We start from the raw sequence: 27670 nt of genomic DNA on the forward strand, positions 1-27670 counted from the left end.
TGCCGCTACCCCAAGGCTCCGGCAACGGGGCTCAGGAGGCGATTTAAAGGGCCCATGGCTCCAACCACTGCAGGGAGCCCTGGGCCCTTTAAATCGGCAGCTTGGGGAAGCTGGTCCAGTCCAGCACGGTGTACTGGCTCTTGCTGGTACGCTGTACCGGACTGTACTGGCTTACTTTCACCTCTGATTGTTTCCATAAAGAAAAAAAGTCAAACGTCCATTGAAGTTTAGAATAGAACCACTTTCAGCCCCACTCAATACTGTTCTGTCCACCAGAAATCCCAGCTAGTCTGAGTTGCACAGACTTTTAAAAGCCACCCTCCATTTTTACACCTATAGATTGTGCAAGTAAATAACTACAGGTGCAACGGATGTCCCTTGGACATTATCCACTGAGTTATTGAGTGTTATTTAATTAGTAGTTTGAAAACAAAAACTCAATTAAGGCAGGTTTGAACACTTGATCCAGGGATGAAGTCATGTGGCTGATCGAACTTTCCTTTCCAGCTTCGTCCTAGCAAAACTTGGACATCACACATGGTTAGTCTGCAAATTGTCCTTTCCTTTCTTATCTCCGCCTTCCAGGGCAGACTGATTGTGAAAGTCAATTAGGAGTTTGTAGGCTAAGGCACCAACAAGACTTCCCAGTGTTGGAGCTACAAGTGGGACCCACCACCAGTAATCTCCAGCCCTAAAAGAAAAGACAGGACAGGTTTCTGGTGAATCAGAACATTTGCTTTGCTGTCATATTCTACCCTAGGTAAACTAAGTTTGTCTTTGCTACAGAGTCAGATTTTAATCTAGCCAAGTTATTTTTCCCCACAGAATGCATTCATACTTGAGGGAGGTGAGCTATGATATTATTTTGCACATTTAGAGAGCTTTCTGTCTGAGGATCTCACAGACTTCAAGGGTTCGATCCAAAAATCAATGGAAAGATTCTCCTGGATTTCAGTAGACTTTGGATCAGACCCTAAATGAATTAAGGCTCAGAATAGCCTTTGAGGGCTACAGGTATTATCAACATTTTACAGTCAGAATCAGAAAGAGAGAAGGCCAGTGCCTTTCCCAAGGTCACACAGGAACCCTATTTCAGCATAAGGAGTAGAAACCAGGTCTAAGTCCTTTGCTTATCCACACAACCATCGTTGCTGTAATGGGAATTGCAATCTGCATGCTGTCATACATTGAAACAATGTACGACTCTCACTTAATCTCACTGTGAATGGCATTTGCCTATATCCACATCCACTACAAGTAGATCCTGGTGCTGTTGAAATGTGTTTTGATTATTTGGTAGCTCACCCTTAACTACTATTTTAAAATACATTAGACAAAGCAGTCAGAATGGGACCAAGAAGATTCTGTGCCAGCCAGTCAAAATGCTGGGTGAATGTTGTGGCATATGAAACAGCAGCATTCCCACTGGAGTAGGGAACCAACTTGTGTACTGGGATTCCAACTGGTCAGAGATTAGTTTCTCCCTTGAAGTGCTTTTTAAATAAGGGTTAATAGAGTTTACCTTGCATTAACACATTTTTCAGATCACATATTTGCGATCAGCACAGTGTAAAAGGAAAGATGGTAACCTACCTAAAGACTTCAATTCCCCAGCCTGCTATTGCAGTAAAGATCCTTGGAGGCAGGTCCCTGGAGGGGTTTATTGCATATCCGGTGTTTATTCCCATTGTCATGCCGATTACTAACACCAGGAGCCCAGTGATCACAGGCTGAGTGCCCTCTAGGGCTCCATTATTCTTCTTGTCATAGATAGCAAGAATGCACAGCATGAGCACCGTTGTGGCCAGGAACTGTGGGATCCGGAGAAAGCACAGGTCAGTAGAGAATTGCATGTCAAGGCCAAAAGGAGTCACTGGAACATGTGAAAGGAGCAGAGCCCAGAGTCAGGAATCAGGACCTGCAGCAGAGCTAATCTCCAGGCTACCTTGTCAGGACAACTGACCTGCAGCAGCTGCTTGATTAGCCATGCCACCTGATTAGCTGCAGGGCCAGCAGGTTGGCTCTTAAGCCAGCAGCCGCAACAGCTCACTGGCTTCTCAACCTGCATACTGGTGCATGCTCCTGTGTTACCTGGTTCCTGCTGCTCCTGCCTTGAACCCCTCCTTGATCCCATGTTCCCTCCAGTTCCTGCCCTCCAGTTTGACCCTTGGTTCTGACTACTGACTCTGGCTTAATCCTGGCTCTGGTATCCAGTTCCTACCCTCTCATTTGATCCTTGGCTTTGGCTCTGGACTACTCATGCCCACTCTGACCACTAGGCATGCTGGCTGCTCCAGTTTCTAGGCTCGACCACCCTCATCCTGGTTGACTGACAATTTGAAAAGATACACTATCCCTGAACTAGATGGATTGTGAAGCATTTTGCCTCCAGGTCACCATTTTTAATCTGGCCAAGGTTGGGAGTAACCAGAAGTTGTTCGTATCTGGTCACAGCCGGCCTATGTGAAGCAAACAGAGGGTCCTGCCCCATTCCAAATGAGTGTGTCCACAGTACAATAGCCACTAACATAATTATACATGTGTAAGTGTGTCTATATAAACTATTTTTCATGTCCCTCCACCTCTAAGCCAAAGTACCTTAGTTATTCTGAGTCCACTTGTACCAGACTCAGAGGGAGCTATAAAAACCTGTAACAATGAGCCCAAATAGCTTTTCTAGATGTAAAAGTGTCATGACTTTCAAGTCAATTATGTCAGCAAGACTCAGGGGACCTGTGCCCAGTTGGGAAGTTGGAATCCCCAGTTGCTGATGGAAAAAAGCTCCCATTTCTAGCCCTACAGCATCCCAGCCATCCTGGGCTAGGATTCTGTTGGAGATGACTGCATTTGTCCCTCCCCACTTTGTGAGAATTTGCCCATAGATAGTAAGGTTCTGCCTTTTGCAGCTATTCCATACACACATCAATGGGAGCTGAAGACTTGTAGCTACTGGGAGCTCTCACTGTCATTCATCTTCCTCAGAAGTGACATACTCTATGTTGCCTAGAAGATGGAACAAATCTGGGGACACCTGGAGACTCTATAGCTGTCACTTTGTTACGCACCATGGCCATTCAGAACTTCACCAGGACAGAACCCAGATCCTCCTGCTTCACAGGCATGGTGGGGACAAGGGAGGCGATTGTAACTAGAAGCTATGGGATGAAACCAAGGAATAGCTTAGAGACATTTCATATTAGACCAGATGACACACTAGTGATAATTAGGGAGCTGGAGGGAATTGGTCCTGCATTGGCTGGAGAATGGATTAGAGGGCCCTACATGCCTCTGTCTCTCCTAAATCAGGCTGTTCCCCATGTGGAAGAAGGATCAGGTTTGGCCCCAAAATGGCAGATCTTACAAGGATCAGCGGAGGCTCTGGCTCCTTCTGCTCCCCTATTGGCCCCCAGGTTCTCTCTGTTGCCTGCCTTCGGCACAGCTCCTGCTGGAACTGTGCAGACATGAACTTGGAGCCCAGAACCCTATGTACAGGAGTGGTCCACAGCACCAGAGCCCAGATTATCAGTAACTAACCCACACACTCTGCAAGGTGGATGGCATGACAATGCCACCTCCACCCCTTCCCATCCCTCAATCAGGCAGGAGCTCGTACCCTGCAGTGCTCTGAGGATTGGAAGAGGGAGCAAACTGCACTGTGAAGTGGCTTTCCTGCTGCTGTCCCCCACAGGTCAGGCTTGCCTGGATCCCTACGCAGAGAACCAGGGAAGGGTTTTTAAGGTGGACTGCAGTCATGCTGATTGCTTGACAGCTGAACCATGCTCCATGGCCAGAGTATTTAGGTTCCGAGGAAGGCTTGTGATTCTCATCTCCTGGACTAGTACAGGCAAAACATGTCTTGGGAAGATGCATTCACCCTCACGCAGTCACCAGAATTGCAGCCAAACTCACAGTGCCTCTCTGACCAGTTCTGGCAGGGCAGGGGTCTCTGCCTTGAATGAGAATGTTGGCAAATAGTTCTGGCCATAACACGTTGGAGATGCTTCACCCACACAGAGAAGTGGGGTCACAGAGCAGGGAAACAGCAACTCAAGTTATGGTCCCAAAGAAGCTCCTTCACCCAGATATATGAGACATGAATTTTTAAAGCCTTATGTTTGGAAATAAACAAATAGTGTTCAACAAGAAGCCTGGAGTGGGGTCCACAGCAAAAGAACTTCTAACAGAAGATGAATCCCAAACAATAGAAGAACATTGTTTACATGGATTCCACATGTCAGCAAGGTGAGTAATGCCCCTGTAGAGCAGGACTGCTACAGTGCTGCCAAAATTACTGCACAGCCCAGTGGAGATGATGCAACGGTAATTTCATCACAGCAGAGACAATGTTGAAGGGAAGGAATGATGTTCTGCATCTCACTCCATGAACAGAGGGTTAAAAGCCTGTAGGATCTGATCCTGAGAAGTGCTCCCGTAACTCCCATGAACTCAAGCAGAGCCTAAACCCTCAGGATGTCCTGGACACAATCACCATTCCAGAGCACATCTCTGCCCTCTCCGCCAGCAGCAGAGGATTTATTCACAATGCCAAAGTCGATGGCTTCATGGAAATTAACGTACAACCAAGCAACAGCCTGACTGCTCTCAATGAGCAAAAACAAACCACCAATATTCTCACAGCTGGAAGCCATCACTTTAGGAGCCACATGCTAAAAGAATGACGAGTGAGAAAGGGGGAAAGTTAGTCATAAATGTGCAGCACATGGAGAGCTGATCCTCCAGACTTCACCCTGTCTGGGTCCACCCTAGGAGCCTCATTCCAAGCACCTAATTCTCTCTGTACTGCTCCACCATGGGGCTGAAATCACAAGATCAGCCTTTTCCCAACAACTCTCTCCACCAGCCTATTTGGAGCTGGCTCAGAAAACCTTCCATGATGTACAAGGAGCAGAGAAGCCCCATATGTGTCTGCCCTTCCCTCACTGCCACAGGGTGTGAGTGGGTGCTGATGCTCTCCTAACCCTGGGTACATTTCAACAGTGATGGACCATGGAAATAATTTTTGAAAGAAAACAAACAAAAAACTGTAAAAAGCTTGAAACTTCTCAGTAGCAACCAAGTGCCTTACAGAGCAGGCACCTGTTGGAACAGACAGATGTTTCCAAACGGAGCTCTGCTTCAATACCAATTGTTCACTCCCCCATACTAAGACTCCAGCCACCCTCCTCGGTGCTGTTTCCATGCACCCATCTGCCAGTTAAGCCACAATACTACAGCTAGTCAACTTTAAATTCAGCCCCCTGTGCCGCAGCCAAACATCCTCCACTGTATGCTCATCAGGGCAGTTGAAGTGTCTTTTACAGGGATGAGCATGCTACTGCTGCTTAATAACAGTCCTCTGCATGAAACCTGCAACAGCATCTAGTGACCAAGCGAGGCAGCTGTGATCACAGCTGTACTCCAAACACAGCAGTGACATGGCAGAGAAATCCTGGGTACGGACCTCATTTACAAATCCTCCCAGCAGAGTCATATATGGAGCAGGGTAGGTGGCGAAGATTCCAGCTGTGCCATTAGGTCCCATCACAATGAAGTGTCCATTCGAGTATTCACACAGTGCATCTAGGAGAAAGCAGAGACATGGGGTTAACCCTGCTGCTGAAGCTGGCCCACACAGAGGCCCTCAGACTGTGGTGATGAGGGCAAGCTAAGGAGGTCTCACCCTAACTAAATGCAAACACATTGATTGCAGTCAGGACAGGCACAAGACAGAGTGGAGGGGAGGAAAGAGACGTGGCCAAGCAGCCACTCCTTTCCCAGGGAAGTGAGATATCTTCTCTCCCTGAGACTTTTCCCAGCAGAACTTTGTTATGTCCACAGGCTCTCAGCCCCCACTGTGTGCCTCTCTGACAAGTAGAGGCTTGGATGTGGACTCTGCAGGTACTGATGAGGAAAGCACTGGGGCCTATTGGGAAGAACAGAGGCTGCTTCTCTGCTCCCTCCCCCTAGACTTTTCAGACATGCCTGAGCTGGCCCATAGCAGCTCCCCCTCCTGGGAATTGCTGGCAGAAAAATAAATGCCAGTCCCTTCTTGTCCAGACTTTCAGTGGGGATGAGCCCCCCACCCCACCGTACCACACCCCAGTGGAGGTCAACAGCAGCTGCAGCTGGTCAGTTTTTAAAAGCAGGCCATTCTGCCTGCATCCTTTGCTAAGTCTGCACCCTTCCCTTTGGGCTCCAGACTCACCACAGTAATCTCAGCCCCTGAGACTCCTAGTAGGCCTGCCTGCAAGGTACTCCACTTGGGGTGGCACTTGCAGACCTTTGAAAGCATTGGCTGTCTCAGAATGCAGCTGCCTGACCACTATGGGACTACACGACACCTGCTTTCCAGCAAATGCATTGCCTTCCTGGGTGCACTGCAAGCTATTGGCTATGATCTATAAGGCTATGTGAGCAAGGCTGCACTGCAGTGTAAGCCCAGGGTTTGAACTCAGGCACAAGCCTAACCCTCCGTCTGTCTACACACAAATTATGCTAACTCAGAGTCCCACAACCCCCCGGGGGTGGAGGGTTCAAACATGAGTCAAGTTGGGACCCAGAGTCCATGCCCTATTGCTTTGCAATATAGCTACAGCCCCACTGAACTCATGCTCTGGGAGTCCACCAAAAGTATCCCACATGCTGACTTCCTTTGTCTTCTGCATAGTCAAGTTTGATGGACAGTCATGTTTTCCCATGTTGCACCATGAACAAAAGGCTATAGCAGCCATATTTAGGGAGGGCACTAGGCAGTCTGGGATATGGGTGGTTGGACTCAGGCTTGCATTATCCAGTGTAAATGCTGGAACCCCAGATTAGGTTCTGGGGTTCAACACTTCCTAACTTGGGGTTACAAAGGAATATAGATGCTCAAGCCCCAGGTTAACAAACCCAGGGCCTGCTAACTTCAGTTCTACCAACCCTGGGCTTGCATTGCAGTGTAGACATATCCTACATGGCTAGCCAAGAGAGGGCCCTCTCCCCCAAGACACAACGATAGGTGAGGTAGTGGAGGACTCAAATTAATGATCCCAAGACTTAGCTGTCTGGAAGCTGCTGCCAGGCATTCTCAGCTGAGCACACTGGGATTTGCCCTTATGGTGGTCTGAAGGGGAGGGATAGCTCAGTGGTTTTAGCATTGGCCTGCTAAACCCAGGGTTGTGAGCTCAATCCTTAAGAGGGCCACTTAGGGATCTGGGGCAAAAAGCTATCTGGGAATTGGTCCTGCTTTGAGCAGGGGGTTGGACTAGATGACCTCCTGAGGTCTCTTCCAACCCTAATATTCTATTCTATTAAATAAGCCCAACTCTCTTGTCAGGGAATTGCTGGAGGTGAGTGGGAGGGGATAGCACTGAGTTGTATATTTGATTATGAACAGAGATCCCAAGGCAGATAAGAGCTCTCACCTTATATAAATCTAATATAGACACGGGAATATACTCAAGGACAAACATAATAGTGTGGTTACCACCAGGGATCAAATTCAGACTCAGCTTTGCAGGGTCTGAGTCCCTACAGTGAGCCGCAGGATTCACATCCCCCACTGGGAGCTACAGAAGACTCATCTCTTCAGTGGATCAGGAACAGCAAGTGAACCAATCCATTCCCAGAAATTCCCATAACGTTGGAAAAGCAACCATACCATAGTACATGCAGAACACTAGGGATGCTGCCAAGAAGGAGCCCAGGAACTGGCCAATTATATAAGCTGGCAGCTTTCTCCAGGGAAGATTTCCTAAGACGCAGTGTGTGAAGCTTATGGAGGCATTCATATGAGCTCCTGTTTAAAAACATACATATACATGTATAAATACACACACATCTATTTATATATATTACATCTGCTTCATAAATAACGTGTCTATGCCAGTGCAACAACTCTAACGCCCCATAGTTGATGGTCAACACTGAGACTAGAATCCTGGACCTCTGCTCCCAAAACACCAAGTGCTAAGAATTCAGAAGCTTATATCTACTGCTGGAGCAGGTGAGCCAGTCCCTCCAGGAAATAGCAGGGGTGCCTCTAGCAGGTCTGATTCTCAGGTGCCTGGCTACCATTCTGGATTCTGAGTATGGCTTGGAAGAGATCACCAGTGTCCCAGCTCCTGTGCTGTCAGTGCGTTAGTTCATTGCTCCATCCCATGCATCAGGGAGCTTGAGATGTTCTCCCATGCTTTGCTAAGTTGCCATTTGTTTCCAGCACGGTGAGCGCAGCAGGGAACAGACCCATGGGTTCATTGAGCCCTGATTCATGCCCGGCATCTCGTAAAGCAAATCACAACAGTACCACTTACACCCACGTGCTATCACTCTACACAGGTATAAATGACGACACAAGGTGCAGGGTAATGGTGAATCAGGCCCCATCACAGATAAATGCTGGGTTCTGAGAAGTAACACACTGGCTGAGCATTTCTGCTCGACAGTCCATGTACTGTTCCACTTTCACCTGAAGCCATAAGTTACATGGTGACAAGCACTGAGGGCCTGACCCTAAACAGGGCAACACAGACTAACCTCCCCTAAAGACAGTGGGAGATGCAGGTTCTCAGCACCTCTAAAATCAGGCCCTAAGTCTGGTTTTAAAGTAAAAGGTTGAGATACAGGGAGGGGATGACAAGCCCTGGGATTTCCAAGTGAGAGCCATACCTGAAGGGCTGAGGAGCAAAGCCAAAAAGACAAGAATACACTATATCTGAGCAATAACCTGCCAGAAAGGTCTTCAGCTTAGCTCTGCCTTGGGAAGCGTGTTCTCACTGTTATTAATCATTACTTAGATTACAATTACACCCAAAGGAACTGAGCAGGACAGATACAGCCCCTGTCCCAAGGAGCTCAGCTCACAGTCTCAAAATGGATTTCTTTTAGCCTCTTGGCAACTTGTTTTTCTAATGAGGCAAGAGAGTTTTTCTGCTTTTGACAGGAAGGACAGTCTTGCAGTTCAGGTACTGGACTGGAACTGGACAGATCTGGGCTCAATTCTTGTCTCTGCCTCAGAATTCCCCTGTAGTAAATGGTTAGTGGTGAGGATAATTAACCACTGGAACAATGTACCAAGGGTTGTGGTTGATTCTCCATCCCTGACCATTTTACAAACAAGACTGGATGTTTTTCTAAAAGATCTGCTCCGGTTCAGATAGTTCCTTCTCTGTCTTGTCTGTTTCGATTGTAAATTCCTCAGGGCAGGGGTCATGTCTGCTCTGTGTTTGTATAGCATTGGACACAATGGAAAACTGATCTTGGTCGGCACCTCTATGTACTATGTAAGACAAATTATTATCATGCTCCCATTATCCAGCCTTTCCGACCAGCCCCTCTTTTCTGTATGAAAAGACCCACGATGCACATTTTCTTTATCAAACCCTTGCATTCAGTGAAACGAACACACCCACCCTATGAGAAGGAAAAACAATATGCAAAACTCAGACTAAAGGGGGAGCTAACTTAGGGCCCTACAACTGAACTGAAAAGACAAGCATCACCTTGATCTTTGTGCTGATCTAAGCCTTCCTGGGGATGGGAAGATGGAAGGTTTTCTCTTGTGATCCAAACAGATTTAGAAAGCAGTAACTATTTCTTCCTTCTCCACCATTCCTACCATCACCAGACATCAGTTGTTTGGGATCCACTCTCTTCATCTCTGTATCTACAGACCGTTCTTAGAAATCTCCTGTCTGTTTATTATGGAGATGGAGCCAAACCAAAACCCCAGCTCCAAAGAGCCCTGAAGTGGGTTTTAGAGGTGAACCTCACAGCCAGCCACTGACCCATAATGGGCTGAATTGATACCTCATCTCAACCCCCTTTGCAGCTCAGACCCAACTCACATTTAATCATGGAATAGAAAAAAAAATGGTTACCCACCTTTTTGTAACTGTTGTTCTGTGTGTTGCTCATGTCCATTCCATTGACGTGCTCGGCCGTCAGAGACTTTTGCCTTAGGGCCTGTAGGAGACCTGTAGGGCCGGCTGTGGCACTCTATGGAGTGCCATCTCATGGCACGGTATATCAGGCCCCGCCAGCCCTGCACCCTCTTGGTTTCTCCTTGCCAACAACTCCAAAAGAGGGGCAGGAGGACGGGTAATGGGATGGAATGGAATGATCAACACATCTCAAAAAACAACAGTTACAAAAAGCTGGGCAACCGTTTTTTCTTCTTCGAGTGCTTGCTCATGTCAATTCCATAATAGATGACTCACAAGCAGAATCCCAGGAGGTGGGCTCGGAGTTCATAGTCTCGCAGATTGGAGTACTGCTCTGCAGAAACCAGCATCAGCCTGAGCCTGCTGGATCAGCACATAGTGCAGGGCAAATGTGTGGACGGACAACCAGGTCGCAGCACAGCAAATTTCCTGGAACGATACCTGAGCAAGGAAGGCCGCCGATGATGCCTGTGCCCTAGTCGACTGGGCCATCACAGCCGCTTGCGGGGGCACCTTCGCCAGCTCATAACAGTAGCAGATGCAGGCCATGATCCAGTACAAGATTCTCTGGGTAGACACCAGGCAACCCTTCATCCTGTCCCGGACATTTAGGTAAAGGCACTCCAGACCTTTCAGGAACTGCGCCGTCATGGGATGGGCGAAGACCAACCTGCTGTGAAATGAGGGATGGAAAGCTGAGAGGCCACCAGGTGCACCTTGACTGAGGAAAGCGACAGGTCCTGCAGCTTCAGATATAGCAAATAGCCCAGGATGACTTGCAGGAAGGCCTCCTCCGCCCGGATGCGGTGATCCGAGGCCCAACATGTGAACTGCTTCTATTTTGCTGTGTACGTAGTCCTGGTGGAGGGTTTCCTGCTGCCCAGCAAGACCTGCTGGACACTGGTGGAACACTGCCGCTCCTCCCCGCTCAGCCACGCAGAAATCAGGCTGTCAGGTGCAGCACTGCCAGGTCCGGATGCAGCAGATTCCTGTGGTTCTGGGACAGAAGATCCGGCCGAAGAGGCAGCTGCAATGGGGTGGCTGCTGACAGGAGCATGGCGAACCAGTGCTGACGAGGCTGTGAGGATAACCATTGCTTTGTCTTGCTTCACTTTGAGCAGGACCCTGTGGATTAGCAGCACTGGCAGGAAGACATACATGAGCACTCCTAACCATGGGATCAGGAAGGCGTCCGACAAGGAGCCGTTGTCTCTGCCCAGCAGAGAGCAGAAGACATGGCACCTCCTGTTCTATCTAGACACAAACAGGTCCACCTGGGGAGTCCCCCACCTGCAGAAAACTAGGCTGACCACCTCCAGATAGAGCGAGCATTTGTGGTGAGAGGAGAATGTCCTGCTGAGGCAATCTGCCAGCACAGGCACCAACCTTTTTCGGCACTGATGGGTGCTTGTGCCCCCCACCCACCTACACCCCAACTCCACCTCTGCCTCAAAGTCTGCACCCCAACTCCGCCCCTCCTTGCCCCTATTGGATCTCTTCCCAAATCCCCACCCTGGCCCCACCTCCTCCCCCAAGCGTGCCGCATTCCTCCTCCTCCCCTCTTCCTCCCAGGCTTGTCACGCGAAACAGCTGTTTCGCAGCGCAAGTGCTGGGAGGGAGGGGGAAGAAGCAGGACATGGTGGTGCACTCAGGGGAGGAGGTGGAGGTGAGCTGGGGCAGGGAGCTGCCAGTGGGTACAGAGCACCCACCAATTTTTCCACGTGGGTGCTCCAGGTCCGGAGCACCCACGGAGTTGGTACCTATGTCCGCCAGGACTTTCTTGGCTCCAGGCAAGTGGGCGGCCACCAAATGAATGGCGTGCTGCACACAAAAGTCCCAGAGGCTGAGAGCTTCCCGACAGAGGGTCGAAAACCTCGCGCCACCTTGCCTGTTGATTGACAATACTGCTGCAATGTGCTACATTAGGACCTCTACCACCTTGCCTTTCAGGTGGGGCAAGACAGCCTGGCATGCCAGGTGAACCATCCAGAGCTCCATGACATTGATATGAAGGGCTGGGTCGTGTTGCAGCCAAATGGGCTCCCCAGCCCGGGTCTGACACGTCCGAGACCAAAGTGAGCGAGGGCAATGGGGTCATGAAGGGGACTCCCTGCAGCATCGTCTTGGGATCCCGCCACTAGTCCAGAGATGAGAGGACAAGGTTCAGCACCGTGACCGCTAGGTCCAGGGGGTGCCTTCTGGGAATGCAGACCAAGGCCAGCCACGCTTGCAGGGGCCTCAGATAAATCCAGGCATGGCTTACCACATAGGTGCATGCGGCCATGTGGCCCAATAGTCACAGGCATATGTGGGCCATGGTAAGCGATTGGATTTGTATGTGGCTGATCAAGTCCGACATGGCTTGAAAGTGCACTTCCAGCAGGAAGGCCCTGGCTCGTGTGGAGTCAAGAACCAATGAATTCTGTGTGTTGAACCAGCATTAACATGGATTTTTCCATGTTTATTAGGAGACCCAGAGTGCCGCAGGAGGCGGCACCAAGTATGAGCCCTAGGAGGATTGTAAGGGCGAATACAAATCGAGAGGACTTGCGGCAAGCTGGTGTGGGGGATAGACCGGAGAATCACACTGTCGCCAGGAAAAGGCAAGTCTACGTGATTGGAGACTCTTTACTGAGAAGAATAGACAGGCCTGTAACTAGACCTGATCGGGAGAACAGAAGGGTGTGCTGTCTGCCAGGGGCTAAGACACAGGATGTGGACCTGAGGCTGAATAGGATCCTAGCGGGAGCGGGAAAGAATCCGTTGATTGTCCTTCATGTGGGAACAAATGATACAGCTAGTTACTCGCTGGACTGTATCAAGGAGGATTATGCCAGACTGGGGAAGACGCTCAAAGAAATCGAGGCTCAGGTGATCTTCAGTGGGATTCTGCCGGTTCCTGGGGCAGGGCGACGAAGGAGTGACAAGATTATGGCGATCAACAGATGGCTCAGGCATTGGTGTTACAAGGAGGGCTTTGGGATGTACGGTCATTGGGAAGCGTTTACGGACAGACGACTGTTCGCTCAGGATGGACTTCATCTAAGTAAGGAAGGAAATAGAATTCTAGGATGGAGGCTCGCTGACCTCATCAAGAGAGCTTTAAACTAGGAAGTTGGGGGAGATGGTTGGGAGATGTTCAGGAGATCTCCACGCCGGAATATAACCTGGAGAGGGAAGTAAACAACGTGAGAGGGGATACCCTTGCGGACCAAAGAATTGATCCAAGGAGGAATAGTGGAGTAGAAACCAGATTAACGGGTGATGCTGGTGGTAGAAGGTCTGTGCACGACGGGGGAAAGAATGTCATTGACGCTAAATGCCAAAAATTAAAATGTCTGTACACTAATGCGAGGAGCCTAGGTAACAAGATGGAGGAACTGGAGCTACTGGTGCAGGAAGTGAAACCGGATATTATAGGGATAACAGAAACCTGATGGAATAGTACTCATAACTGGAGTACAGGTATTGAAGGCTATGTGCTGTTTAGAAAAGACAGGAAGAAAGGCAAAGGTGGTGGCGTAGCCTTGTACATCAATGATGAGATTAACTGTAATGAAATAAGAAGCGATGGAATGGATAAGACAGAGTCTGTCTGGGCAAAAATCACACTGGGTAAAAAAGCAACTAGAGCTTCCCCTGAGATAGTGCTTGGGGTGTGCTATAGACCACCGGGATCTGATTTGGATATGGATAGAGACCTCTTTAATGTCTTTAATGAAGTAAACACAAAGGGGAAATGTGTGATTATGGGAGACTTCAACTTCCCGGATATAGACTGGAGGACGAGTACTTGCAAGAATAATAGGGGTCAGATTTTTCTGGATGTGATAGCGGATGGATTTCTTCATCAAGTAGTTGTAGTACCTACGAGAGGGGATGCCATTTTAGATTTGGTTTTCGTGAGCAGTGAGGACCTTGTAGAAGAAATGGTAGTAGGGGATAACCTTGGTTTGAGTGATCATGAGCTGATTCAGTTCAAACTAGATGGAAGGATAAACAAATGTAGATCTCGGATTAGGGTTTTCGATTTCTCGAGGGCTAATTTTAAAGAGTTAAGGAAATTAGTTATGGAAGTGGATTGGACGGAGGAACTTGCGGATTTAAATGCAGAGGAGGCCTGGAATTACTTTAAGTCGCAGCTGCGGAAATTTTCGGAAGCGTGCATCCCAAGAAAGGGGAAAAAAAAACATGGGCAGGAGTTGTAGGCCAAGCTGGATGAGCAAGCAACTCAGAGAGGGGATTAGGAGAAAGCAGAAAGCTTATAGGGAGTGGAAGAAAGGCGGGATTAGCAAGGGAAGCTACCTTGGTGAGGTCAGAACATGTAGGGATAAAGTGAGGAAGGCTAAAAGCCGCATTGAACTGGACCTTGCAAAGGGAATCAAAACCAATAGTAAAAGGTTCTACAGCCACATAAACAAGAAGAAAACAAAGAAAGAAGAAGTGGGACCGCTATACACTGAGGATGGAATGGAGGTAAAGGACAACGTAGGCATGGCCCAATATCTAAATAAGTACTTTGCTTCAGTTTTTAATGAGACTAGTGAGGAGTTTAGCGATGATGGAGGGATGATAAGTGGGAATGTGGATATTACCGCAACTGAGGTAGAGGCCAAACTTGAACAGCTTGATGGGACAAAATCGGAGGGCCCGGACAATCTCCATCCGAGGATATTAAAGGAACTGGCGTGTGAAATTGTGAACCCGTTAGCGATAATTTTTAAGCAGTCGATAAACTCGGGGGTTGTGCCGTACGACTGGAGGATTGCTAACGTAATCCCTATTTTTAAGAAAGGGAATAAAGGTGATCCGGGTAATTATAGGCCTGTTAGCTTGACGTCTGTAGTATGTAAGGTCTTGGAAAAAATTTTAAGGGAGAAATTAGTCAAGGACATAGAGGTCAATGGTAATTGGGACGAATTGCAACATGGATTTACTAAAGGTAGATCGTGCCAAACCAATCTGTTCTCCTTCTTTGAGAAGGTGACGGATTACTTAGATAAAGGAAATGCGGTAGATCTAATTTACCTCGATTTCAGTAAGGCATTTGACACGGTTCCACATGGGGAACTGTTAGTTAAATTGGAAAAGATGGGGATGAATATGAAAGTTGTAAGGTGGATAAGGAACTGGTTAAAGGGGAGACTCCAGTGGGTCGTATTGAAGGGTGAACTGTCAGGCTGGAAGGAGGTTACTAGTGGAGTCCCTCAAGGATCGGTTTTGGGACCGATCTTATTTAACCTTTTTATTACTGACCTTGGCACAAAGAGCGGGAATGTGCTAATAAAGTTTGCGGATGACACAAAGTTGGGGGGTATTGCTAACACGGAGAAGGACAGGGATACTATTCAGGAAGATCTGGACCACCTTGTAAACTGGAGTAAGAGTAATAGGATGAAATACAATAGTGAAAAGTGCAAAGTCATGCACTTAGGGATTAATAATAAGAATTTTAGATATACGTTGGAGACGCATCAGTTGGAAGTGACGGAGGAGGAGAAGGACCTTGGGGTATTGGTCGATAGCAGGATGACTATGAGCCGCCAATGTGATACGGCTATTAAAAAAGCAAATGCGATTTTAGGATGCATTAGGCGAGGTATTTCCAGCAGGGATAAGGAGGTGTTAGTACTGTTATATAAGGCGCTGGTGAGACCCCATCTGGAATATTGTGTGCAGTTCTGGTGTCCCATGTTCAAGAAGGATGAATTCAAACTGGAACAGGTCCAGAGACAGGCTACTAGCATGATCCGAGGAATGGAAAACCTGCCTTATGAAAGGAGACTCAAAGAGCTTGGCTTGTTTAGCCTGGCCAAAGGAAGGCTGTGGGGGGATATGCTTGTTCTATATAAATATATCAGGGGCGTTAATGTTAGGGAGGGAGAGGAATTATTTAAGTTTAGTTCTAATGTAGGCACGAGGACGAATGAGTACAAACTGGATATTAGGAAGTTTAGACTTGAAATTAGACGAAGGTTTCTAACCATTAGGGGAGTGAAGTTTTGGAACAGCCTTCCGAGGGAAGTAGTGGGGGCAAAAGACTTATCTGGCTTCAAGACTAAGCTTGATGGATATATGGAGGGGATGATATGATAGGATAGTTTAATTTGGGCAATTGATCTTGGATTAATCACGAGATAAGTCTGCTCAATTGTCTGCAGGGAGATATTGGATGGGATGGGAACTGAGTTACTGCAGAGAATTCCTTCTTGAGTGCTGGCTGGTGAGTCTTGCCCACATGCTCAGGGTTTAGCTGATCGCCATATTTGGGATCGGGAAGGAATTTTCCTCCAGGGCGGATTGGCAGGGGCCCTGGAGTTTTTTCGCCTTCCTCTGCAGCGTGGGGCATGGGTCGCCTGCTGGTGGATTCTCTGCAGTTTGAGGTCTTCAAACCAGTTTTGAGGATTTCAATAACTTGGTCCTGGATTAGGGGTTGTATAAAAGTGGATGGGTAGGGTTCTGTGGCCTGCCTTGTGCAGGAGGTCAGACTAGATGATCATATTGGTCCCTTCTGACCTATGAGTCTATGAGTTTATGAGTCTATGAGGTGGAGCGCAGATTGAGTCTCCTCTGGGCGTGCTCCACAGACTTGCGCTTGATAAGCCAATCATCAAAATACGGAAGGATCTTAACTCCTTGCCTCAGGTAAACCGGCGCCAATGCCACGCATTTCATGAATACCCTGGGGGCTGAGGACAGGCCAAAGGGAAGCACTGGAAACTAGAAGTGGCACCCTGCCACTATAAAGATCAGGAGCCATCTGTGCCCTGGGAAGATAGAGACATGAAAGTAAGCATCTTTTAAATCAAGAGCGATGTATCAGTCCCCTGGATCCAGAGAAGGGATGATGGAGGTAAGGGATACCATGCGGAACTTCAACTTCACAAGAGACTTGTTGAGGCCACACAGGTCCAGGATGGGTCTGAGTCACCCTTTTGCCTTCAGGATTAGGAAGCAGCAGGAATAGAATCTTCGTCCTTGCATTCCCAAGGAAGCTCCTCCACGGCCCCCAAATATAGGAGGTTCTCAACCTCCTGAACAAGGACCCATTCGTGAGAAGGGTCCCTAAAGAGAGACAGGGAAGGGTGGGGCAGGAAGGAGGGGTGGCCACAAATTGCAGGGTGTAGCCCCGAGTCACTGTGTCCAGGACCCAATGGTCTGAGGTAACATGCGACCAAGCTGAACAGTAAGGGAATAGGCAGTCAAGGAAGGGACAGGACAGGTCTGGGCCCTTGGCTGGTGAGTCGCTTCCGAGCACAACTGACAGCGTGACGAAGACCTGGTGCAGAGAAGATCGACTATGCCTGGGCAAGCTTCAGCATAATAAGGGGGATCGGAAGCGTGGTGCCAACAGTCCATGACAACAGGATGGAGACCTGGGTCAGCACAGAGACCAAGAACTTGGCGACCTAGGGCTCTCTCTTGGCTCCAGAGACCATTGGCGCTCACCTAACTTGTGCAAGGCCTTGGCGGCGGGCTTGCCCTCACAGAGAGCCATAGCTGGTTCCTTTGCTGCACGTGGTATTGGCTGTGGCACTTTCAGTTCTCCTGATGCCAGGCCCTCAGAGGGGGTCAGCTGCGCCATTGACCTAGGCCATTTACCAGTTACCAGGTCCTTATGGGGGGAGGAACTCCCCACAGCCAAGCTCTTTAGCGGGCCCAGAGTGGGCGTGAGGCCCGAGCAGGGTCATTTGCTAAAGCCCCTTTGTTGGACTTGGCCAGTGCCACCTTCTTAGTTTTTTCTTCGGCATCAGCGATGGGGATCGGTGCTAGGAGGGCCCTAGTGCTGGACGCACGGTACACACCAAAGTTGAAATGCTGGGTGCCATATTGGGCTGCTCCCGCTCCGAAGCTGGACACAGGACAGCCTGCATCAGGAGTGCCCTGAGGCATATGTCATGCTCTCTTTGTGTCCGCGGACGAAAGTTCTAGCAGATGCGACAATGCTCCTTTATATGGTTTCCCTGAGGTGCTGTAGACAGCTCTCGTGCGGGTCACTAACAGGCATAGGCCTGTTGCGGGACGAGCAGAGCTTGAAACCCAGAGAGCAGGGTATGCCCCACGGGGGGCAAAGTCCCCGCTGGGATACTATCTAACTAAACACTTAACAGGTACTTAACCACTAACTAACAACCATTAAAACTATTTACAGGTAAAGCAGGAGGCTAAACTAGCTAAGAAACCATTGACCACTTGCGAAGCAAGCGACAGAGGCGTTTTGACTGACCACCATGGGCGGTAAGAAGGAACTGAGAGGGCACAGGGCTGGCAACACCTGACCTGATATACTGTACCATGAGCACTGCACTCCAGAGGGCGCCACAGCCAGCCCTATGGGTACCGCTAAGGCAAACGTCTCCATGGCCACGCACATGGGATTCCTACAATGGAATCGACGTGAGCAAGCACTCAGAGAAGTCCTCTTCACCCAGTCCACTTTCACTAGAGGAGATCTGCTAATCTCCACATTAACAGTGAGAGCAGATTTCAAATGCAGGAGAGATTTGCTTTTCATTTCCAGCACACCCTCCCTATCCCCAGCCCTGGAAATCTATCTTTCCCCTCAAATCTAAAAAACAAACAAAAACCCTCATTTGGTAATATTAAAACCAAGATTTGCTTTAATTTCCTGCCAGCATGGGGCCCAGTCTCTTCTGTCAAGGCAGATGAATGCAGAGATTAGAGAGGAAAGGCAGGATTGACCAATCATAGGAAAGATATGATACTGTTCCCCTGAATCACCATCCTCAATATGTACCTGTGTGTGTGTGTGTGTGTGTGTATCAGACTCATAAGCCATTAGCTGTTTTACCTTCACTGGCAACACTCCATATACAATAGGTGACAAGAGGAGAAGAACACTGATTTTGCAGGGGGTAACATCACTGCTACATAAGGCTCACTAGACGCTACACAGTTATCTTTGTCTCAGCCGTTCCTTTATCTGTTTATCTCCCTGTTGCCATCCTTTCTTTCTCTAGGGGCTGCCTGCCAGGGATAGTGTCACTTTAAACATCCAGAAGCATTTTAAATTGGGCAACATCGAAATGTTTTCTGGCTTCCAATCACCATGGGGTGAGATGGCCTCTCGGGGTGGGAGGGAAACTCTGTGGTTCGCTGAGTTTTCCCCAAATGCTGCTGTTGAGAGTGGGGTTTGCCACACACCACCATCCTGGAATGAACAAGTGGGACCATCCCTACCTAGATCAAGGAATCCCAGAGCTCTGGGCAGGTGCAGGAGACCCACAGGGCCATCTGCACAGAAGCAGAGAGCCATGCACAGGTGGAGATTTCAGCGCTGAGGCTCCTTTCTGCGTGCTGCTCCTGGAGGAATGGAATCTCCTCCACTCACCATTCCCACTTTCCAGGTTCTCAGCACCCAGGTGTGTTACCCCTCAGCCATTCACTCACTGGGGTTTGGCCTGCACTGCTTGGATAGCAAAGCACCAGTTCCTTTTCCCAGGAGGTACTGAGCATCTCCCATCGAGTGCCCCAGAGCTGGGGGTGCTCAGCGCTTTGCAGGATCAGGCCCAGAAGAGTAAAGGAGGCAACCCAACCATTCGGTTGTACCTCTGGCCACTACAGGATGAACAACACCATAATCCCTGGTACTAGCACATTGCACCGCTATCCTACTCACCAGAGATGCCGCCGGCTGCATGAATCCCCATAGTCACTCCAATTCCAAATGCCAAGTTGATGCTCAGATACTTCCCAAATTCTCCTTTTCCTAATATCACCTGAGCAACACCACCTATACCAAAGAACTGATGCAAAGAAAAAGAGTCATGCGTGTCAAACAGATAGCTAAGAGTTAATGTCTCTTTCACCTGAAGCACCTGACCAGAGGACCAATCAGGAAACAGGATTTTTTTTCAACTCTGGGTGGAGGGAAGTTTGTGTCTCAGTCTTTTGTCTGTCTGCCTGCTTTTCTCTCAGCTTTGAGAAGTGATTTCTGTTTTCTAATCTTCTGTTTCCAAGTTGTAAGGACAAAGAGATCAAATAGTGAGTTATATGATTTCTTTTCTTTGGTATTTACATGTCTATAGTTGCTGGAGTGCTTTGATTTGTATTCTTTTTGAATAAGGCTGTTTATTCAATATTCTTTTAAGCAATTGACCCTGTATTTGTCACCTTAATACAGAGAGACCATTTTTATGTATTTTTCTTTCTTTTTATATAAAGCTTTCTTTTTGAGACCTGTTGGAGTTTTTCTTTACTGGGAAACTTCAGGGAAATTGAGTCTGTACTCACCAGGGAATTGGTGGGAGGAAGAAGTCAGAGGGAGATCTGTGTGTGTTAGATTTATTCGCCTGACTTTGCATACCCTCTGGGTGAGGGGGGAAAGAGAGATTAACTCTCGGTAATTCTGTTCTCCAGGACTGGAAAACGGGGAGGGGGGAGTCCCTCTGTTTAGATTCACAGAGCTTGTGTCTGTGTATCTCTCCAGGAGCACCTGGAGGGGGGAAGGGAAAAAGGATTATTTCCCTTTGTTGTGAGACTCAAGGGATTTGGGTCTTGGGGTCCCCAGGGAAGGTTTTTGTGGGGACCAGAGTGCCCCAAAACACTCTAATTTTTTGGGTGGTGGCAGCCGTACCAGGTCCAAGCTGGTAACTAAGCTTGGAGGTTTTCATGCTAACCCCCATATTTTGGACGCTAAGGTCCAAATCTGGGACTAGGTTATGACAATGCGTCACACAGTTTTCTATGGCTGCTGGCAGACAGGACAGCTGAGAGATCACCACTCTCTAGAAATCCCTTTCACAGCTCCTTTCCAGCTCGTTTCAGAGCACCTTCTTTTCCAAAGGTAAGTCAGTGGGAAGCCTAAATGGGGATATAGCATGGGGGTGGGTGACGTGGGGAGAGAACAGAGGGAAAAGCCAGGGATCAGCAATTTTACATAAACAAACAGACCCAAACCCACAGGAATTTCTCCAGTGATCCATAGGCAGATTGTATGCATTCGTGTGTCCATCGCCTCAAGGTTGCATTTGGAAAGCTACAGCTACCTCCAAGTCACATCCACATGCGTGTGTTTTAGACAGACTCAGAGACCTGGAACGGGATCTGGAACAGATTTGTAATGGGCTTTGGGTTTGACTGTCACTATCAATCTCAGTCAGTATTGTTCAAGTTAGACTCAGGACTCGAAGTTTGTCAGACCACTCTGTTTTATTTGCAGAGCGCTTTGCTAATAACACCCAGATAATATTAGCACCATGCAAGACACAAACTATCTTATTTATACAGATAAAAGGATGGGAACTAAACAAAGGGATAAAGAGAGCAAAACTGTAAAATTTGCCTGGGGCACAGCATGCATATCCTACTTCTTTACTAAGGGCTTGTCTACATCACAAAGTTGCAGCGCTGGTGAGGCGGTTACAGCGCTGCAACTTAGGAGGTGTACACATCTGCAGGGCATCACCAGCGCTGCAACTCCCTGTTTGCAGCGCTGGCCGTACTCCCGTTTTGTCTCGGGTGTAGAGGATCCAGCGCTGGTGATCCAGCGCTGGTAATCAAGTGTAGACACTTACCAGCGCTTTTCTTGACCTCCGTGGAATAAGCAGGTATCCCAGCATACCTGAGGAAGCCTCTGGTAATCAAGCTGGTCTCCTTCCCCGGTTTGCTCTCACGTTCCCCGAAACCCCGTGCAAGCAGGTCTCCTTCCCTGCTGTTTGCAGGGGGGTTTGGGGAACGCGAGAGCAAACCGCGGGGAAGCTGGTCTCCTTCCCCGGTTTGCTCTCGCGTTCCCCGAACCCCAGTGCAAGCAGGTCTCCTTCCCTGCGGTTTGCTCTCGCGTTCCCCGAACCCCCGAGCAAGCAGGTCTCCTTCCCTGCGGTTTGCAGGGGGGTTCGGGGAACACGAGAGCAAACCGCGGGGAAGCTGGTCTCCTTCCCCGGTTTGCTCTCGCGTTCCCCGAACCCCCGAGCAAGCAGGTCTCCTTCCCTGCGGTTTGCAGGGGGGTTCGGGGAACGCGAGAGCAAACCACGGGGAAGCTGGTCTCCTTCCCCGGTTTGCTCTCGCGTTCCCCGAACCCCCCTTGAAGCCGCCCAACAGCGCTGCAGTGTGGCCACATCTAACACCACTTGCAGCGCTGGTTGCTGTAAGTGTGGCCACTCTGCAGCGCTGGCCCTATACAGCTGTACTAATACAGCTGTAACAACCAGCGCTGCAAAATTGTAGATGTAGACATACCCTCCCTCTTATCATCTAAGGCTAATACTTCACCAATCGCCCTTAAGTGGAGCAATTATTGCTTCCTTAATGTCTGCATTCCTGACACCTGGATTGCAGCATTTCAGCTCTTTTGCTTAAAGGTATACACAGCATTTCTTTAATCCTTTCTATTTTTACAATATAATTTATTCTACTTTCACAGTATCTTTATACATTTGCTTTCTGTGCTCTCAGTAAAGGATTTCTTTTCACTGCTCTTCCTGTCAGCTGGACCAAACTCAATACTTGAAGCATGTGTGCTAAGACTGCTTAGGTAAAACTCTAATCCCCAGATCTATGACAAATATATTGTTTTTATAAACTTCACTTTCTTTCTCTCTTGCTGTTCTCTGACTCTCAGGAGCTAACAAGGCCCTTTGCTGTCAGGCCCTGATCCAAAGCCCAGTGAAGTCAATGACTCTTTCCATCAACTTAGGGAGATTTTATTAGGCCTGCAGTCAACAGAAGTGACCAGGACGCACGTCCTTCAGAGTCAGTTGGCAATGCAATTATATTTCTGTTAGTCAGCAGAGTGAGCTACCAGAGAAGTTTGACTTTTTTTTACTCTGGACTTATTGTGCGTTATCTCCATGAATTTCCTTGCCTTCGTTGGAATGGTTAGTGCCATACAGTGAATCACATCATGGTCCTCAGTGGCTCTACTGTTCTCAAAGCGCCTGGTAAAAGAGTCACTGCCACACTACAGCAAACAGTAGAGCAGCTCCCTGAAGTTCTCCTAGACCATCCCATTTCTTCATGGGTTGTTTCACTTCCAGTCACGCCTGATTATTACCAACTACTTGCATGCATGCAGAAGCTTTCTCCTTTCTAATGAACTTGCTCCTCTAGCCTGATTCAGCTGGTGAATCCCTTTCCATAATACACTGAGTAAAGCAAGAGCATTGTAAGGACACTGTCACCTGATTGATGGCCCCTTTAAGGAGAGTCCGGGGCCAGGCTACCGACGAGAATCTAATTTAACGGGAACTCACCTTACTAGACAGTTAATTGAATAATGAGTATCTGAGCCTGAAAAGAGGCCATCAGGACTCTGTTTCAGGGAGATGCTCCCAGAGAGAGAAGGGATAGAAACACATGGAGAAACACAGGCCCAAAAGAGGAAGGATGTGAAATTTCAAGTTTATCCCAGCAGAGGAATTTTGTCTTGCATCCTTTCGGACTGTGTGGGGCTCTTAAGGGTCCCTGATGGAAGGGAAACTGAGGTAGGAAGTGCCTGCATCACCACACTAGGCCAGGAGGGGGCACAAGAGGGCAAGTGTGCCTTGCGATGGGCATCCTGCTAAGGAGATGAAGAGCCCGCTAAGTCACTGCATATTAGTCACAGACCCTGATGCACATCATGGGCCCAGTCCATGGCATTGGCTCACCAAGGGCCTGCAGGGTACGAAAGGTGATTGTTCCAATTGCAGATGCCTAGGCACATGGATCATGGGGATTTTGATGATATTTATTTATATTCTAAAGTATTAATTTGGCTTGGAACCCCTCATTATCCCTGCTGCTCCTGTCCTCCCTCCTCCTTCCCCTCCAATGTCCATTATGCCCACTGATTGTGTGGCTTGCTCTAATTCAGGCTGTCAGCTCTTCAGGCCAGGGACTGCATGTAATATGTGTTTGGGCAGTGCCTGGCATGCAGGGGCCCGGTCCTGCCTGGATATACTGTAATGCAAACAAATGGTAACAAGAATCCTAGAAGATCCTGCACTGCGCATTGCCAATCCTTCCCCGTGACAGACATATTACAGGGAAGGGCGGATTGCTGCAAGGGTGTGTTTGTGAAGGCTACATTAGACTACAGTGATAAAGTGTTTGCTGCTCAGCTCCTAATGGGAGGGGCCGATGTGTAATATCCCACGGGGCCATCTCGTTCATCTGTCTACTCCATTTCTTAAGGAGGAAGATTCTAAATCAAGATGGTCACAGGTTGAGAAGATGTTGGTCTCCAAAATGCCTGTGGGTCCCTCTCACGTCTCCTAGTTGACAAGAGTCATAGAATATTAGGGTTGGAAGAGACCTCAAGAGGTCATCTAGTCCAACCCCCTGCTCAAAGCAGGACCAACCCCAACTAAACCATCCCAGCCTGGGCTTTGTCAAGCTGGGCCTTAAAAACCTCTAAGGATGGAGAATCCACCACCTCCCTAGGTAACCTCTCCAAGTATTCCAGTACTTCACCACCCTCCTAGCGAAATAATGTTTCCTAATATCCAACCTAGACCTCCCACACTGCAATTTGAGACCATTGCTTCTTGTTCTGTCTTCTGCCACCACTGAGAACAGCTGAGCTCCATCCTCTCTGGAACCCCCCTTCAAGTAGTTGAAGGCTGCTATCAAATCTCTCCTCACTCTTCTCTTCTGCAGACTAAATAACCCCAGTTCCCTCAGCCTATCCTCATAAGTTATGTGCCCCAGCCCCCTAATCATTTTTGTTGTCCTCCACTGGACTCTTTCCAAGACTTTTTAGAGTCTTCTGTAATGGGGGACCCAAAACTGGACACAGTACTCCAGGTGTGGCATCACCAGTGTCGAATAGAGGAAAATAATCACTTCCCTTGATCTGCTGACAATGCTCCTACTAATGCAGTCCAATATGCTGTTGGTCTTCTTGGCAACGAGGGCACACTGCTGACTCATATCTAGCTTCTCGTGCACTGTAATCCCCAGGTCCTTTTCTGCAGAACAGCTGCTTAGAAAGTTGGTCCCCAGCCTGTAGTGGTGATGGGATTTTTCCGTCCTCAGTGCAGGACTCTGAACTTGTTCTTGTTGAACCTCATCCGATTTTTTTTGGCCCAATCCTCCAATTAGTCTAGGTCACTCTGGACCCTATACCTACCCTCCAGTATATGGAGTCCTGGCTCCAATTAGGCAAAACCACTGAGAAAGATTATTGTCTTCCTGTCTAGTAACGTAGATGCAAGGCTCAAAATTCCATCTACTGCATCACCAGGCACTGCTCCAAAATATCATCACTTTGTATTTTACCTTTAGGATCAGCCAGAGTCAGGTTAGTTAACTCCAGCTCTGCTGGGTTGCCCGAGACTGCAGCACACTGGGTCAATGCAAGTCCCTTTTTACACTTAGGTTCTGTTTTTTCTTTCTCTAATTTTTAAAACTAAAATAGAAGCTATGAAAGAAGAAAGTTGTTTGCTGAGCTCCTAGTGAAGAACTACATGTGTATATGTCCGAATTTTAATGAGTGCAATCACCACCACTGCAAGCAATCACGAGATGTTTGTGCATGCAAACAGCCAGCAAATGTATAAAGAGTCACAGGCACGTGCAGCTACCCAATCGTAATTACTATTTATCTTACCATAATGCAAGGCCAGGACTGCACTGAGCTAGGCATTGTATAACCATAACAGAGACAGAGCTTTCAATCTAAATGCATGTACATCAAATCTGCAGGTACAGCTGCTGGAGTTCTTCAGAGCAATGGTCATGTTTACCTGCATCTGTCCAACACCTACCGCAATAAGGATCTGAGGCCACGTCCAGACTAGGTATTAAAATCGATTTTAGATACGCAACTTCAGCTACGAGAATAACGTAGCTGAAGTCGAATTTCTAAAATCGAGGTACTCACCAGTCTGGACGGCGCTGCATCGATGTCCGCGGCTCTCCGTGTCGATTCCGGAACTCCGTTCGGATTGATGGAGTTCTGGAATCGATGTAAGCGCGCTCGGGGATCGATACATCGCGTCCAGACTAGACGCGATATATCGATCCCCGAGCTATCGATTTTAACCCGCCGATGCCGCGGGTTAGTCTGGACGAGGGCCCAATTAGATTGGGCCTTTCAAGTCTTTCACAATACAAATGCATAAGAATAATAGCAGCATTTTTGCATATATTAGCAATTGCATGCCTAAGAAACTCAGGCCATCTCATAGTAGGATACCATTAAATACATCCATTGAAAGACATTTTGTCACTATTTAGGAAGAAATCTAGCTGGAAAACAGGTGGTCTCATACTAAAGGCCTGTACCTGCTTCTACTGTCAGTCGCTGTGCATGTGAAGTAATACCAAAACCAGGCATGGTCAACAACAAGGGGGGAGATTGTGTGTGATCTGGAGATCAACATTTGCTAGGATAATGCAACCTGAGGCTAATTCCCAGTTTGCTTTAATTACAGTAATTAAAATGATCCGATAATGTGTTCTGTCTTCAGTGGGTTTTTACAAATGTTAATTAAGCCCCAACATACCTGGGAGGCGGGTAAATATTATTGTTCCCATTTTACAGAGAAGATTTTAAGAAGCAGTAATTGTCAGAGTCGGGATTAGAACGCAAGAGGTCTGCTCCCCAGCCCTGTGCTCAGATCCTGCCATTGGCTCACTGTGCTCTTGGACAAGACATTTCATTTCTCTGCCAGTTTCCCCATCTGTATAATAGGGATAATAATACTGACCTCCATTATGTGTGTAGAGAGAGAATCAGCACAGGTGCCTCCTTGACATAACCAGCTTTTTACTAACAATTAGCTGCTGCTTGGTGTCATTAACTATATGTCTGTTGTTCTTTCTTAGCCCACGTCCAGACTAACCCGCGGCATCGGTGGGTTAAAATCGATTGCTCGGGGATCGATATATCGCGTCTAGTCTGGACGCGATGTATCGATCCCCGAGCGCGCTTACATCGATTCCGGAACTCCATCAACCCGAACGGAGTTCCGGAATCGACACGGAGAGCCGCGGACATCGATGCCGTGCCGTCTGGACGGGCGAGTACCTCGATTTTAGAAATTCGACTTCAGCTACGTTATTCACGTAGCTGAAGTTGCGTATCTAAAATCGATTTTAATACCCTAGTCTGGACGTGGCCATAGAAGAGTCATTTCATCCCCAGACTGCTCCATTCCTGATTCTCCTGTTCTCTGCCTCTGCTACCTTCTGTCTTGTCTTTCCCTTTGGAGCATTTTGATAGACTCTCAAGGCTCATACAAAGCTGCCAGACATGATAACCACAGCTTAAAGTTAACCATTAATAACCTGCCAGTGCTACAGGCACTGAAAGGGATACGAATGAGAACAGCACATTGCTGAACCTGCAGTTCACTAGAGAAATGTATGCATCAGCCATGCACGCACTTTCACAAACAGTGTCTCTTCCTTACCATCAGGAGGAACGTCCCCAAGGCCTCAGCCAGTGCCTCCCTGACAGTTCTGTTTCTGATCGTGAGCGCTTTCTTAATTTTCTCCAGCATTTTGCTCTCCGGATTCGGCTCGCAGCAGATGTTGTCCCTGTTGTGAAAGCAGATCTCATGTCACAGAACTAAGTTACCCTTTGAAACTTACCACCTTCCTTTTATTCTCTCACAGCTCAGATCATTTGATTAAAGAGAAACAAACCAATGAAGGAACCACTAGCCTTAAAGTCCCCCCCCCCCTTTTTATTTAACCTTTCATCTTTGCACTGTGAAATACCAAGGCAATTATGAGGTAAGTGAATATTACACAGATTTGCATTTCTGCTATGAGACAAAACAAACCCTGCATGTCACTAT

The 27670-nt window shown here is 48.1% G+C and overlaps 2 protein-coding genes across 2 annotated transcripts in view; one reads left to right on the top strand and one right to left on the bottom strand.

Moving 5' to 3' along the window:
* Positions 1-19570, top strand: part of TPGS2 (tubulin polyglutamylase complex subunit 2) — a 57127-nt gene extending 37557 nt beyond the window's left edge. Inside the window, exons 7-8 of the mRNA XM_030566685.1 lie at positions 18076-18161; positions 18905-19570. Of these exons, the coding sequence (XP_030422545.1) occupies positions 18076-18161; positions 18905-18935 (117 nt within the window). The 3' untranslated portion in view covers positions 18936-19570. The remainder of the gene's footprint in view (positions 1-18075; positions 18162-18904) is intronic.
* Positions 431-27670, bottom strand: LOC115653404 (aquaporin-7-like). Its single transcript, XM_030566686.1, has 6 exons — positions 27281-27670; positions 19564-19690; positions 7643-7780; positions 5462-5580; positions 1594-1811; positions 431-691 (listed from the first exon to the last, which is right to left on the bottom strand). Exons 1-6 carry the CDS (start codon positions 27368-27370, stop codon positions 532-534), a joined length of 852 nt encoding a protein of 283 aa, XP_030422546.1. The 5' UTR covers positions 27371-27670; the 3' UTR covers positions 431-531.

This window comes from Gopherus evgoodei, chromosome 6 (assembly GCF_007399415.2).
Source record: "Gopherus evgoodei ecotype Sinaloan lineage chromosome 6, rGopEvg1_v1.p, whole genome shotgun sequence".
Taxonomy (NCBI): Eukaryota; Metazoa; Chordata; order Testudines; family Testudinidae; genus Gopherus; species Gopherus evgoodei.

Excerpts from the sequence above, each read along its gene's own strand:
- LOC115653404 (XM_030566686.1), bottom strand. The coding sequence starts at position 27,370 with ATGCTGGAGAAAATTAAGAAAGCGCTCACGATCAGAAACAGAACTGTC. Across the intron at positions 19,691-27,280 it reads TGGGGACGTTCCTCCTGATG|TTCTTTGGTATAGGTGGTGT; the intron begins GTAAGGAAGAGA and ends TCTTTGCATCAG. Across the intron at positions 1,812-5,461 it reads TGGGAGGATTTGTAAATGAG|TTCCTGGCCACAACGGTGCT; the intron begins GTCCGTACCCAG and ends CGGATCCCACAG.